This window comes from Capra hircus, chromosome 16 (assembly GCF_001704415.2).
Source record: "Capra hircus breed San Clemente chromosome 16, ASM170441v1, whole genome shotgun sequence".
NCBI lineage: Eukaryota > Metazoa > Chordata > Mammalia > Artiodactyla > Bovidae > Capra > Capra hircus.
Window position 1 is genome coordinate 74,296,557 of NC_030823.1, and position 14,952 is coordinate 74,311,508.

The following is a 14,952-nucleotide window of genomic DNA, read 5'->3' on the forward strand; positions in this document are numbered from 1 at the left end:
AATTTCACACTATTAAAACTAAAGAAACTGAAAAATCACTAAAAAATCAATGCACTTCTTCAGAGTGATATCTTGATTTAAGTGGTATCAAAGTTTGGAATACTTACGTACAGAAAGAATAATCACACCAACGACTGCTGCATCTGGGAGAAACAAAAACACTTTGATGATAATTGAGCATGTAGGTGTCTCCAAGTAGCGGTTGCATCTTAATGTGTAGATCAGGTATAATTACAGCAAAGAAAGAATTATCAATCTACTTTTAGCATGACTGCAAATGCATCCATGTCTTTCTGACCACAGAACCTTTCGAAATAGATTCCTTTTGAAATTCTTAACAAGACCCTTACATTTTAACATTGTGTGCCGTAACTGCCATCCTAGGTTATTTAGTAAGGTAGCTGGAACAATTAGAATTCAGTAGATTAGAAGAAAATTGTTTTAAAACATTTTGTCCAATTATATTCAGTATTAAGTCTATCCCTTATGATTTTGCTAGGCATTTTACATACTTTTCCCCCCAAAGTGTGATTGTTTAATAAACCATAATGAAGTTCTAGAAATCTATCAAACATATGCTATGTGCCATCTTCACAAACAATAGCTTTATCTTATCATCACCCCTCTTTATTTCCCTGTCCCTGGAATTAAGATACAGTCCTAATTATAAGGAGATTTTCTCTAATAATGCAGATGAAACATCAGGGCATATGGATAAAAATTATACACTGAAATGTAAACATGTGTTTTTTAAAAACTATCCAGAGAACAATAAATATACTACCAAATGTTAATTCTCAGAAACGTCTGTCAGTAGCTCCTCTGCTTCTAAACTACCATTATTTGTATTATCTAAAACTCAGACCATAAAATGTCATGTTAGGTCCTGCTCTTTTTATTCCATAAATATTATGAAGTAATAACATCTGAAACAGAAGATATGAAGAGGTGGCAAGAATACACAGAATAACTACACAAAAAAGATGCTAATGACCTGGGAAACCACAGCGGTGTGAGCACTCACCTAGAGCCAGACATCCTGGAGTCAAGCAGACCTTAGGAAGCATCACTACGCACAAAGCCAGTGGAGGTGATGGAATTCCAGTTGAGCTGTTTCAAATCCTACAAGATGATGCTGTGAAAGTGCTGCACTCAATATGCCAGCAAATTTGGAAAACTCAGCAGTGGCCACAGGACTGGAAAAGGTCAGTTTTCATTCTAATCTCAAAGAAAGACAATGCCAAAGAATGTTCAAACTACCACACAATTGTCCTCATTTCACATGCTAGCAAAGTAATGCTCAAAATCCTTCAAGTCAGGTTTCAACAGTATGTGAACTGAGAACTTCCAGATGTTCAAGCTGGATTTAGAGAAAGGCAGAGGAACCAGAGATCAAATTGCCAACATCCATTAGATCATAGAAAAAACATAGGAAAAAACGTCTACTTCTGCTTCATTGACTACTCTCAAACCTTTGACTGTGTGGATCACAACAAATCATGGAAAATTCTTCAAGAGATGGGAACACCAGACCACCTTACCTGCCTCCTGCAAAACCTGTATGCAGGTCAAGGAGCAATAATTAGAACCAGACATGAAACAATGGACTGGCTCAAAATTGGGAAAGCAGTCTGTCAAGGCTGTATCTTGTCACCCTGCTTATTTAACTTACATGCAGAGGACATCATGTGAAATGCCAGGCTGGATGAGGCAGAAGCTGGAATCAAGATTGTGGGGAGAAATGTCAACAGCCTAAGATAGGCAGATGACACCATCCTTATGGCAGAAAGCGAAGGGGAACTAAAGAGCCTTTTGATGAAGGTGAAAGAGGAGAGTGAAGAAAGCTGGCTTAAAACTAAGTATTCAAAGGATGAAGATCATGGCATCTGTTCCCATCTCTTCATGGCGAATAGATGAAGAAACAACGGAAACAGTGACAGACTTTTTTTTCTTTGGCTCCAAAGTCACTGTGGACAGTGACTGCATCCATGAAATTAAAGACACTTGCTCTTTAGAAGTAAAACAGTGACAAACGTAGACAGCTTATTAAAAAGCAGAGTCATTACTTTGCCTACAAAGGTCTGTCTAGTCAAAGTTTTGGTTTTTCCAGTAGTCATGCATGGATGTAAGAGCTGGACAATAAAAAAGGCTGAGTGCCTAAGTTTGATGCCTTCAAACTGTGGTGTTGGAGAAGACTCTTGAGAGTCCCTTAGACAGCAACCAGAGTTCCAACCAGTCAATCCCAAAGGAAATCAACACTGAATATACATTGGAAGGACTGATGCTGAAGCTGAAGTTCCAATACTTTGGCCACCTGATGAAAAGAGTCAACTCATTGGAAGACCCTGGTGCTGGGAAAGGTTGAAGGCAGGAAGAGAAGGGGACGACAGAGGATGAGACACTTGGATGGCATCACTGACTCAATGGACGTGAGTTTGAGCAAACTTCGGGAGTTGGTGATGGACAGGGAAGCCTGGCACGCTGCAGTCCATGGGGTCGCAAAGAGTCGGACATGACTGAGCGACTGAACAGCAGCAAGAGTAGCCTCTGAAGATGGCCCTGAATTTACTTGGCACGGTGGCAGTCTGGCCACAGTTTTCAGAGGGGAAAACGTTAACAAGCCTCAAGTGCATTTTATAAAAAGCTTAACCTGACTAAACTAGTCTAACCTAAAGAAAAACAATAGCTATTTCTCTTCATTTTCTGATCAAGAAATATTTATACTTCATTTAACTGTCACCACTATACTTCACCAAGCTCTTAAGCATATATTGTGTGAATTATGTGAGAAAAGATAAAGTGGGCAACTCCTGCCTGTTATAGAAAAAGTATTTCACTTGTCCATGAGGCTTGTGTATACAACATAGCAACAGAAAGAAAACCTATCTACAAATCTCCATCACAAAATAACTCTCAAATCACAAGTGATACATTTTAATGTACACATGACCTTAGCATTTAAGAAAGTTACATCATCCTACTGGAAATCCTAAATTGGGACACTTCTTGAAAACTGCGTTATCTGCATGTCTACACATAATGCTGCTTACATTGGTCATGGGATTAGCACTATGAAAATATAATATGTGCCAATAACCACCAATCTGTGATACAATGTTTCTTCTCTAATTACAGATCATTGACATAGTTTCATGTAGAACACTAGGGTTTCACAATGCAAGGTTATTTATAACCAAAATAATACCGAGGTCCTCTAAATATTCGGGCTCTAAGTCAACAGTTGGAGAGTCATGTGCTGAAAAAAGAAGAAAAAATAGGTATAAGAAAAAAAGGTAGAAGAAGAAAATTATAAAGGTCAAAAGATCTATAAATTTAAGGGGTTTAATTTGTTTCTAAATTAAATCCTTAATTTCATTTTCCCCTGCATGAATTATATTAATGCTTCTCTTTAAAGCTAGTGTTATAAAATCATAAATTTATATTCAATGTCAAAGCATTCTTCTTCCTATCCATTAACATTTCCTAGGATATTTTGCGGTACAGAAAGCAAATTTATCATTAGTATAATGCCAAAATTAGCCATCAATTTAATGTGGTTTCACTTAAAATTAAAAGACATAAGATGGCTTAAATATAATTTAAACATTTATCTGCAATAGAATGAAATTCAACCTAATAAAGATCATTTATGAAAACCCATAGCTAACAACATGCTCAACAGTGCTTTCGTGCTCACTCGGTCGTGTCTGACTCTGAGACCCCACGGACTGTTGCCCACCAGGCTCCTCTATTCATGGAATTTCCCAGGCAAGAATACCGGAGTGGGTTGCCATTTCCTACTCCAGGGGATCTTCCCAACCCAGGGATCAAACCTGTGTCTCCTGCGTTCTTTACCTGTGAGCCACCTGGGAAGACCCATACTCAGTAGTAAAAGATTGATTCTTTTCCCTTAAGTCACCATACAGGATGCCCACATTTGCCATTTCTATCAACATAAAATGAAATTTTAATTTCTTTTTCTTGCCTAATCAGAGCAATTAGGCAAGAAAAAGCATCCAAACTGGGGAAGAAGAAATAAGATGATCTTGTTCCACATTAAATAATCTTTTAAGTGGAAAACTCTAAAGATTATACATACATACAAATGCACAAATACACACCAATTAGAAAAATTAATTCAACAAAGTTGGAAGCTATAAAATCAACAAATAAAAATCAGTTGCAGTTCTATACACTACCAATGAACAATCTAAAAGTGAAAGTGTAAGACGCTCAGTCGTGTCCGACTTTTTGCGACCCCATGGACTATACAGCCCAAGGAATTCTCTAGGCCAGAATATGGAAGTGGGTAGCTTTTCCTTTCTCCAGGGGATCTTCCCAACCCAGGGATCAAACCCAAGTCTCCTACACTGCAGGCAGATTCTTTGCCAGCTGAGCTACAACAATCAAAAAGAAAAATTTAAAAATCCAATAAAGTAGCATCAAGAAAGATAAAATACAAGAGGAATAAAAGTAACCAAAGAGGCGAAAGCCTTGCACACTGAACTACAAAGCATTGCTTCCAGAAATTGAAGAAGACATAAAAATATGAAAGCAAATCCTGCATTCATGGATTGGAAGACAATATTCTAAAGATGTTAATACCGTAAAAAGCAAATATACAGATTAAACGCAACCCTTTGACCATACTGAAAATGCACTTTTCATAAAGAGGCAAATTAAACCTGTAATTTATATGGAATCTCAAGGGAGTAGAATAGACAAGAAAATCTCTCAATAAGGAAATGCAAAGTAGAAAAGACTCATTTTTTCTAATTTCAGAATTTACTTAAAAAACTACAATAATCAAAACAAACTGGTATAATCAGAGGAAAAACACACAGACCAATACAACAGAATAGAGAGCCCAGACACAACAGGATATACTGCGCAGCACAGGGAGATACAGCTATTACTTTGTAATAACTTTAAATGGAGTATGATCTTTAAAAATAAAAAAATCACCATGTTGTACACCTGAAAATAATACTGTAAAACAGCTATATTTCAATTAAAAAATAAAGAGCAGAAAGCCCAGAAATAAACTTTCACTTTTATTGTCAAAAGACACTTCACAAGGGTACTAAGAAAATTCAACGGTGAAAGGGCAATCTTTAAAAAAATGAATCTTGGAAAACTGGATGTGTGTTAGTCGCTCAGTCGTATCCGACTCTTTGCAATCCCATGGACTATAGCTCGCTAGGCTCCACTGTCCTTGGGATTCTCTAGTCAAGAACACTGGAGTGTGTTGCCATTCCCTTCTCAGGGGATCTTCATGACGCAGGGATCAAACCCAGGTCTCCCGCATTGCAGGCGGATTCTTTACCAGCTGTGCCACCAGGGAAGCCTGATTTCAGTACTGACCACCTGGTGATGTCCATGTGTAGAATCCTCTCTTGTGTTGTTGGAAGAGGGTGTTTGCTATGAGCAGTGTGACCTCTTGACAAAACTCTGTTAGCCTTTGCCCTGCTTCATTTTGTACTCCAAGGCTAAAGTTGCCTTTTACTCCAGGTATCTTTTGGCTTCCTACTTTTGCAATCCAATCAAGGACATCCGTGTTTTGTTTTGTTTCGTTTTGTTGGAGTTGGTTCTAAAAGGTCTTGTTGGTCTTCAAAGAATTGTTCAGCTTCTTCAGTGTTAGTGATTGGGGCATAGACTTTGATTGCCATGATGTTGAATGGTTTGCCTTGGAAACAACCGAGATCATCCTGTCATTTTTGATTAAAGAGATTAGATCTGGTATATAGAGTTCTAAAGAGGTATGGAAGGAGGTTCCAAACATTGCACAGGAGGTGTTGACCAAAACCATCCCAAAGCAAAAGAAATGCAAGAAGGCAAAGTCATTGTCTGAGGAGGCTTTACAAATATTTGAGAAAAGAAGAGAAGCAAAAGACAAAGGAGAAATGGAAAGATTTCCATCTCTGCATCTGAATGCAGAGTTCCAGAGAATAGCAAGGAGAGATAAGAAAGTTTTCATAAGTAAACAGTGCAAAGGAATAGAGGAAGCCAATAGAATAGGACAGATTCGTCACACTGTTTATTTAATGTCTGTGCAGAGTACCTCATGAGAAATGTCTGGCTGGATGAATCACAAGCTGTAATCAAGATTTCTGGGGGAAATATCAACACCCTCAGATGTGCAGATGATACCACTCTAATGGCAGAAAGTGAAGAGGAACTAAAGAGCTTCTTGATAAGTGTGAAAGAGGAGAGTGGAAAAGCTGGTTTAAAACTCAACATTCAAAAAACAAAGATCATGGCATCTGGTCTCATCTCTTCATGGCAAATAGATGGGGAAACAGTGGCAGATTTTATTTTCTTGGGCTCCAAAATCAGTGTGGATAGTGATTGCAGCCATGAAATTAAAAATGCTTGCTCCCTGGAAGGAAAGGTATGAAAAACCTAGGCAGTGTATTAAAAAGCAGAGATATCATTTTGCCAACAAAGGTCTGTATAGTCAAAACTTTGCCAGTAGTCATGTATGGATGTGAGAGTTGACCACAAAGAAGGTCGTGAAGTGAAAGTTGAAGGTGTTAATCTCCAGCAGGCAGATTCTATACAGTCTGAGCCAACAGAGAAGCCCCCAAAAGGTTGAGCACCTATGAGTTGATGCTTTTGAATTGTGGTAAGACTCTTGAGCGTCCCTTAGATTGCAAGGAGAGCAGACCAGTCAATCCTAAAGGAAACAAACCCTGAATATTTGTTGGAGGGACTGATGTTGAAGATGAAGGTCCAATACTTTGGCCACCTGATGTGAAGAGCTGACTCATTGAGAAAGACCCCAATGCTGGGAAAGACTGAGGGGAGGAGGAGAAGGGGGCAACAGAGGATGAGACAGTTGGATAGCATCACCGACTCAATGGACATGAATTTGAGCAAGCTCCAGGAGATGGTGAAGGACTGGGAAGTCTGGCATCCTGCTGTCCATGGGGCTGCAAAGAGTCAGGCATGACTTAGCGACTGAACAACAACAAATGGATGAAAATGACCTGAAAAGTAGAATAAATGATCTTTACAACTAAAGATATAAAGAAGGAACCAATGTGAGCCAGGAAAGAGGACCAGAGACATGGTATAAACAAGACCTGTAGCTCTGGGGAGCTGACCCACAAACTGTGGCAATCATTATAATTGCAGAAGCTCTCCCCACAGAAGGAGGGGTCTGAGTTTCACATGGGATTCCCCAGGCTGGGGGTCCTGCACCAGGAAAACGAGCACCCACTACCCCAGAATATTTGGCTTTGAAGGCCAGCATGGCATACTTTTGGGAGATCCAGGGAGTTTTAGGAAATAGAGACTCCACTCTGAAGGGTGCAAATAAAATGTCATACACTCTTGAGACCCAGGGCCAAAGCAGCAACTTGAAAAGATCTTGGCTTAGATCTACTTGCTGATCTTGGAGAGGCAGAGGACAACGAGGACTCACTCTGGGGACCAGAGGCTGGCAGTAGCCACTGTTAGGAACTCATACCACAAACACTCTGGTGCTGGCAAGCATCATTTTGAAATCCTCACTCTATCTTACTAGCACCAAGATTGTGATATGACCCTTCCCCCCAGGAAGGTGGGCACAATGGTCTCAACACCGCAGAGTGAGCAGTTACTGGACTGGCAACACAACCCCACCCACAAGCAGGGAAGTGTCATCTTGCATCCTCTGGGACCCATCCTTGCCCTCCAGCGGGTCCAGGACCTGCCCCAGTTCGCTGCAGTCAGACCCTCGGCCCTGGCTCTCCTCACCAGGGGGCCAGCACGAGTCCTGGAACCCCACGGGCAGCAGCCCCACCAACTGCAGCCTGATACCAGCTCCAGGAACTGTCAGCCCCTCCGCCAGCTTCCCCAAGGTCAGACCCCATTCACCAGCAGGACAAGAACAGCTCCAGGACACCCTGACACTATAGTCAGCTACGTCAGGAAATGGCTAGCCCACCAGGACCCTCCAGGCCACAGGCCTATGGACCAGAAGGCTGACACTTGCTCTGAGGCTCACAGCCTGTTTCCCCAGCTCTACCGAGTCAGCCAGTACTAGCCCTGCTACAGCAGAATCATCCACATCTGCCATAAATAGTTAAAAGATGAGCAAAACAAAAACATGTAAAATACGATGGGACAAACATTAAATGTGATGGGATGGAGTGAAAATGCAGTGTTGTTAGAATTATTTCAAAATGAAGAGTTTAGCAACTAAAATAACCATATGTTGGATATTTGTAAATCTCATGAGAATTACAAAACAAAACTCTATCATAGATACACCCATAAGAAAGAGTAAGGAATCCAACATAACATTAAATATAGTCATCAGAGCACAAGTGAAGAGAGGGAAAGAAGAAAGGAGCAAAAATGAACCGTGAATTTAAGAGCTAAAATCACGAAACTCTTTAAGGAGAACACGGAGGACAGCTTCAGGATGTGGGGTCTGGCTGTGATTTCTCGGATGTGTCACCAAAAGCACAGACACCCTGGGTTTCATCAAAACCAAACGCAGCCGTTTACAAAGGGACACTGTCATCAGAGAGCAAGCAGGCCACAGAATGGAAGGGAACTGCATTACATATCTGATAAGGGGTTAACCTTCAACATATATTATGAGCTTTTAAAAACTGAAAAAAGATCCAATTCAAAATTGGGCAAAGGACTTGAACAGACATTTCTCCAGAGAAGATATAGAAAAGACCAACAACATGCACATGAAGAGATAATCAATCACTAATAATTGTAGAAATGCAAAGAAAAACCACAGTGAGATACTACTTCTCATATATTGGTATGGATTGTATCAAAAAAAACAAGAAACAACAAGTGCTGGCAAAAAGATGGAGAAATCAGAACTTTTATGCATCACTGGAGGGAACATAAAATCATAAAATCATAAAATCGTGCAGCTGCTATGGAAGACTCTATGGCTGTTCCTCAAAAAAAGTAAACATAGGCCTACTATATAACCCAGCAATTTATTCCTAGGTACATAACCACCAAAATTAAAAATCGGGACTCAGATACTTGAATGCCAATGTTCAGAGCAGCGTTATTCAGAATATCCAACAGGTGGAAACAAACAAAGGGTCTTTCAACGAATGAATGAATTAAGGAAATGTGGCTTATATAATGGAATATTATTAAGCTAGAAAAGTAATAAAGTTCTGATACATGTTACAAGGTGGATGAACCTTGAAAACATTAGGCAAAGTGAAATAAACCAGAAGTGATTCCAAGTCTGTGAGGTACCTAGAACAGTGAAATTCACAGACGCAGAGAAGAAGCAATGGTTAGCAGGGCTGGAGGAGGGAGAATGGAGAAATTGTTTCATAGGCATAATGTTTCATTTTGAGATGATGAAAAGCATTTGGAAATAGATGGTAGTAATGGCTGCACAAACATGTGAATATACTTAATGCCACTGAAATGTACAATTAAACCAGTTTAAAATGTCAGTAAAATAAAATAGAAGCTGGTCTAGAAAAATCAACACAGAGAGTAGCCTGAACATCTGAAAAGGAAGTGTTCTGCCAGATATTAAACGCATCATTGTGCTGTAATCAAAGCATCGATTTGGTGCTGGGGCAGGAATGGGCAGAATTCAAGGGAACAGAAAGATCAGATCACGCATGAATTTAACGTGTGATAAAAACTGGCACTTTCACAAGCTGGAAAGGAGACGACTTACTCAACAAATGGTGCTGCTTCTCATTGGGGTCTGGACCAGCCCAACAGCGAACTGACCTGAGGGAGCGGTGCCACAGAAGAATGAGGAAAAATAAGACTCATTCACAGGCAAAAGCCCAGATCCTAATCTTTGCATGCCTTTTAATGTTGACATCTACTTCCTTCTACAGATATGCTCTAGAGATATCCGTTCTTTACAATCTCAGATCCCAGATAAAGATAAAGCACAGCCCTCAATGTCAAACCTTCAGGCCTTTCATGACTTTGTTTAGCTAGACACGCCCTTTCTCAGCAACTCCCTTAAGCCTCTGGTTACGGGAACAGTCACTAATGGTTTTCCATCACTCACATCAGTACTTCAACATCTTATTTTCAAGATGTCTTTCCACAATGTACTTTTTACTGCTCCCAGCCCTTCATCTGGGAGTGATGATAAAGTCATTTTTATTTTTCAAAGAGGCCCTGTTACTAATAGTACAGGCCTGTGCACAGCATATTCCCTATAATTGGATGAAGGTCGGTGGAATGAGGAGAGGCGCAATCTCATTTCCCATACCATAAAGAATGTGAGATGAATCAATGATCTAACGCAACCACACAGTCACGTTGCAGAAACATTTATATAATTTAGCATGGAGAAGATCTGAAACTTTTTAAGAGAGACACAACACTCATAGTCATTAGGGAAAACATCAACGCATCCAACTTCCTATTAATGTAAAAATTCTGCGCTAATTACCACTGAGATAATAGTTGAGTGAAACATGGTACATGTTAAAATCATCATTTAAAAAGATGGGAATAAATCTAGCTACAGCTCCAGTTCAAGTGGAAAAAGTGCAAATTTCAGAAACACATGAATAGCATAATGACGTGTTTTGGATAAAAAAGGAAAAAATGCTAAAATGTATATAAAAATAAGAATGCTGATGTGTAGAAATAGATTAAAAAGACACCCTAAACTCTAAAGATATTAGCTTAGATAATAGATCAGAGAAATAAGAATGCTGATGTGTAGAAACAGATTAAAAAGACACCCTAAACTCTAAAGACATTAGCTCAGATAATAGATCAGAGAAATAAGAATCCTGATGTGTAGAAACAGATTAAAAAGACACCCTAAACTCTAAAGATATTAGCTCAGATAATAGATCAGAGAAATAAGAATGCTGATGTGTAGAAACAGATTAAAAAGACACCCTAAACTCTAAAGACATTAGCTCAGATAATAGATCAGAGGAAGAGGGGAGAACTAATCTTGCTCTCTATGCTTTTGCAACGTTTGTGATTAGCTCAGATCGTAAAGAATCGCCTGCAATGCAGCAGGCCTGGGTTTGATCCCTGGGTTGGGAAGATCCCCTGGAGAAGTAAACGGCAACCCACTCCAGTACTCTTGTCTGGAGAATCCCATGGATGGAGGAGCCTGGTGGGCTACAGTCCATGGGGTAGCAAAGAGTCGGACAGGACTGTGTGACTAACTTTCAACTTTCACTTTTCATATTAGTATCTACTTATACAATTAAAAGTTTCAGAAAGGAATCTGTAGGAAATAGAATAAAATCTTAAAAGAAAACTGACTAGTAAAATAAGGCAAAGAAAAAACCTAGAAGAAAATTCCACTTCATGTTAAAAGAGCTTAAATAATAAATTGACCAAAAATATATTTCAGAAACCACATAGAAAATTAACAAAGTACCAAAATACATGACAATTGACAAAAAATTCAGCTTTATTGATAATTTAAAAATGCAAATTAGTACATTACATCATTTTCACTCATCGCCTTATTAAACTCTAACCAGTGTTAGTAAGATAAAGAGGCACCGAACCTGCGTGACTTGATGCTGCAGCTGTAGTTGGACGAAGACCTGGAAAAATTGATTTGATTCAATTCACCCATTTCATCAGTACAAAATTATAGATTTAATTCTGATGTTTCATTCTTCAAGATTATTTCCCAAAATGAATTACTTCTCAGAATGAAAAATATGCATCCTTTCCAAACTATGTTATTCTACTTCTGGAAAGTTAACCTAAATGTATATTATTAACATAAGTACATAAGAATGTATACATAAAAATGTTTACTATAGCTTTGTATTAGAAATCAACAAAAAATAAATCATAAAGATCATGTATTCAGAATAAATATACAATGTTTTAAAAATACCATCCACAGAGTGTCATACTACATATTTTGTATCGTTTCTTTTTCACCTCGTGTTTTGCCCACATTTTTTCATATACACATAGTCACATCTCCCTGGAAGGGCATAAAATTCCCAGGTGGCACAGTGGTAAAGAATCCATCCGCTAATGCAAGAGACGAAAGAGATGGGGGTGTCCCTGGGTCTGGAAGATGCCCTCGAGAAGGAAATGGCAATCCACTTCAGTGTTCTTGCCTGGAAAATTCCATGGACAGAGGAGCCTGGCAGGCTACAGTTAACGGGGTCACAGTCAGATGCAACTGAGCACACACACATAATCACATCTACTTTATACCATTATATTTCACTAATGGTCCTTTTCATAGTCTTTTTCTAACTGATGATAAAAACTCATGTTCTGATGATAAAAACTCTAACTCATGTCCTCTCATGAGGAATTTTGATTTTTATATTTTAAAAAAGGTCCCTGTAATTTACTTTCTTTATAAACTTGTCCTCACAATTCTGTCTTCTTTTAAACACTAAACTGGATCAGTGTTTTATAAATGCTTTATGAAATGCTTACAGTCAACTCTTTCAAAAGAGCATATAAATATAGTTACCACAGTGCATATTCCCATTAGGAACAGGTGATTAAACATTGGTGGGCCCATGAGTAAATATATGCAATCTTTATATATCATCCACCAAAAAAAAAAAAAAACTTTCCCCACAAAACTTCACAGCACTCACCAAGGTACTCAATGACTAAACTCAGTGAGGGTACCAGGTTTATAGGAATTATAAAAAGATGTTCCAATTACCATGTTAACATGAATAATGCCCCTCACTTTCTCAAAATGTTAGGGCAGAAGGAAAAAAACAAACAAGAAGGCAGTAAGTGACATTTGTCTGAGTCATTAAACAATGGGAAACTGGAACCTATAGCAATGATATTACTTGTGAGCCAAGCCACACTAGGACCCTGAGTGAGGTCTGCCCAGGCTAAGGCTGTTCCCACTGTTCTCCTTGTCTCTTGCTTCTGCTGAAACCTAAGAGAAGCCAAAGAGAACAGCCCTGGAATCAGGAAGGTAATTCCTTCCACCACATCAAAGTCTCTCAAGTCTTAGGCAAGAGTAACTGCTCAGTTCCTGTCCCTGCCAGAAAACCTCCATTTCATTTCAGTAAATAAGGGCAAGTCTTACAAATGTATGTTAGTACACTACTTATGTAATTAAAAGTTGTAAAAAGCAATCTATATTCAGTAGTATAAAATCTTATAATTTTATACAACTGACTAGTAAAAATAAGGCAAAGAATAAAACTAGAAGAAAATTCCACTTCATGTTAAAAGGCTTTTAATGTGTATAATGAATTCTGATAAGTCAACAAGATAATTACTTCTGAAACCACATAGTTAAATACACAGAGGTGTAAAAATAAGTGAAAGTAGATAAAAAATTCAGCTTCATTGATAATTTAAAAAGCAAAGTTAGCATAGGATATCATTTTTCACCCAACGCCTTATTAAGTTCTAACTGCGTAGATAGGCAATGGCACCCGACTCCAGCACTCTTGCCTGGAGAATCCCATGGACGGAGGAGCCTGGGAGGCTGCAGTCCATGGGGTCGCTAAGAGTCGGACACGAATGAGCGACTTCACTTTCACTTTTCACTTTCCTGCATTGGAGAAGGAAATGGCAACCCACTCCAGTGTTCTTGCCTGGAGAATCCCAGGGACAGAGGAGCATGGTGGGCTGCCGCCTATGAGGTCGCACAGAGTCGGACACGACTGAAGCGACCTAGCAGCAGCCTAGCAGCAGCATGTAGATAGGATAAAGAGGTACTCAACCTGTCGAAGTTGGCACTGTAGTCGTATTTGGACGAGGACCTGGAAAAATAAATTTAATTCATCAGTCTCATCAGTACAAAATTATAGAATTGTTTTGGTTTTTCAGTTTTTAAAAAATTATTTCTCAAAATTAAAAATAGATTTATTTTCCAAACTCTGTTATTCTACTTCTGGGAAGTTAATCTAAATATACATTTATATAAGTACATAAAATTGTGTGCATAAGAATGTTCACCATATAGCTCTGTATTATGTAGAAGGTAACAAATAATAAATTATAAAAATCTTGTCTGCCCACTCTTTCTCCTGTTCTTGCTTCTGCTGCAACCAAAGAAAAGAAGATAGAGATAGCAGCTCTGAAGTCAGGAAGACAATTCCTTCCATCATATCAAAATAGTCTCTCAAGTCTTAGGAAGAGTAGCTGATCACTTCCTGTCCCTGCCAGAAAACCTCTATTTCATTTCAATAAATGACAAATCTTACAAATGTATGTTAGTATACTATTTATGTAATTAAAAGTTATAAAAAGCAATCTATATTCAATAGTACAAAATCTTACAATTTTATACAAGTGACTAGTAAAATAAGACAAAAAAAACCTAAAAGAAAATTCCACTTCATGTTAAAAGGGCTTTAACTTATAATGAGTTCTGATAAGTTAACAAGAAAATACTTCTGAAACCACACACGAAAAAATGAACAGAGGTCCAAAAATCAGTGAAAGTAGATTAAAAAATTCAGCTTCATTGATAATTAAAAATGCAAAATTAGCACAGGATATCATTTTTCACCCATCGCCTTATTAAGTCCTAACTATGTAGATAGGATAAAGAGGTACTAGACCTGTCGAACTTGGCACTGCAGTTGTACTTGGATGAGGACCTGGAAAAATAAATTCAATTTATCAGTCTCATCAGTACAAAATATAGAATCGATTTTGGTTTTTCACTTTTTAAAAGATTATTTCTCAAAATGAAAAATAGATTTATTTTCCAAACTCTGTTATTCTACTTCTGGGAAGTTAACCTAAATATACAATTATATAAGTACATAAAATTGTACACGTAAGAATGTTCACTATAGCTTTGTATTATGTAGAAGGTAAATCATAAAAATCCCGTCTTCCCACTCTTTTCCTTGTCTCTTGCTTCTGCTGCAGCCAAAGAGAAGAGACAGCAGCCCTGAAGTCAGGAAATATCAAAATAGTCATTCACGCCTTAGGAAGAGTAGCTAATCAGTAGTCGCTGCCAGAAAGTCTCTATTTCATTTCAATAAGAAGGGACTTTTC

General features: G+C 38.5%; 1 protein-coding gene across 1 annotated transcript in view; it reads right to left on the bottom strand.

Moving 5' to 3' along the window:
* LOC102169502 (membrane cofactor protein-like) overlaps positions 13,660 to 14,952 on the bottom strand; it is a 32,854-nt gene continuing 31,561 nt past the window's right edge. The window contains exon 8 of the mRNA XM_018059967.1: positions 13,660 to 13,703. Within this exon, the coding sequence (XP_017915456.1) occupies positions 13,660 to 13,703 (44 nt within the window). The remainder of the gene's footprint in view (positions 13,704 to 14,952) is intronic.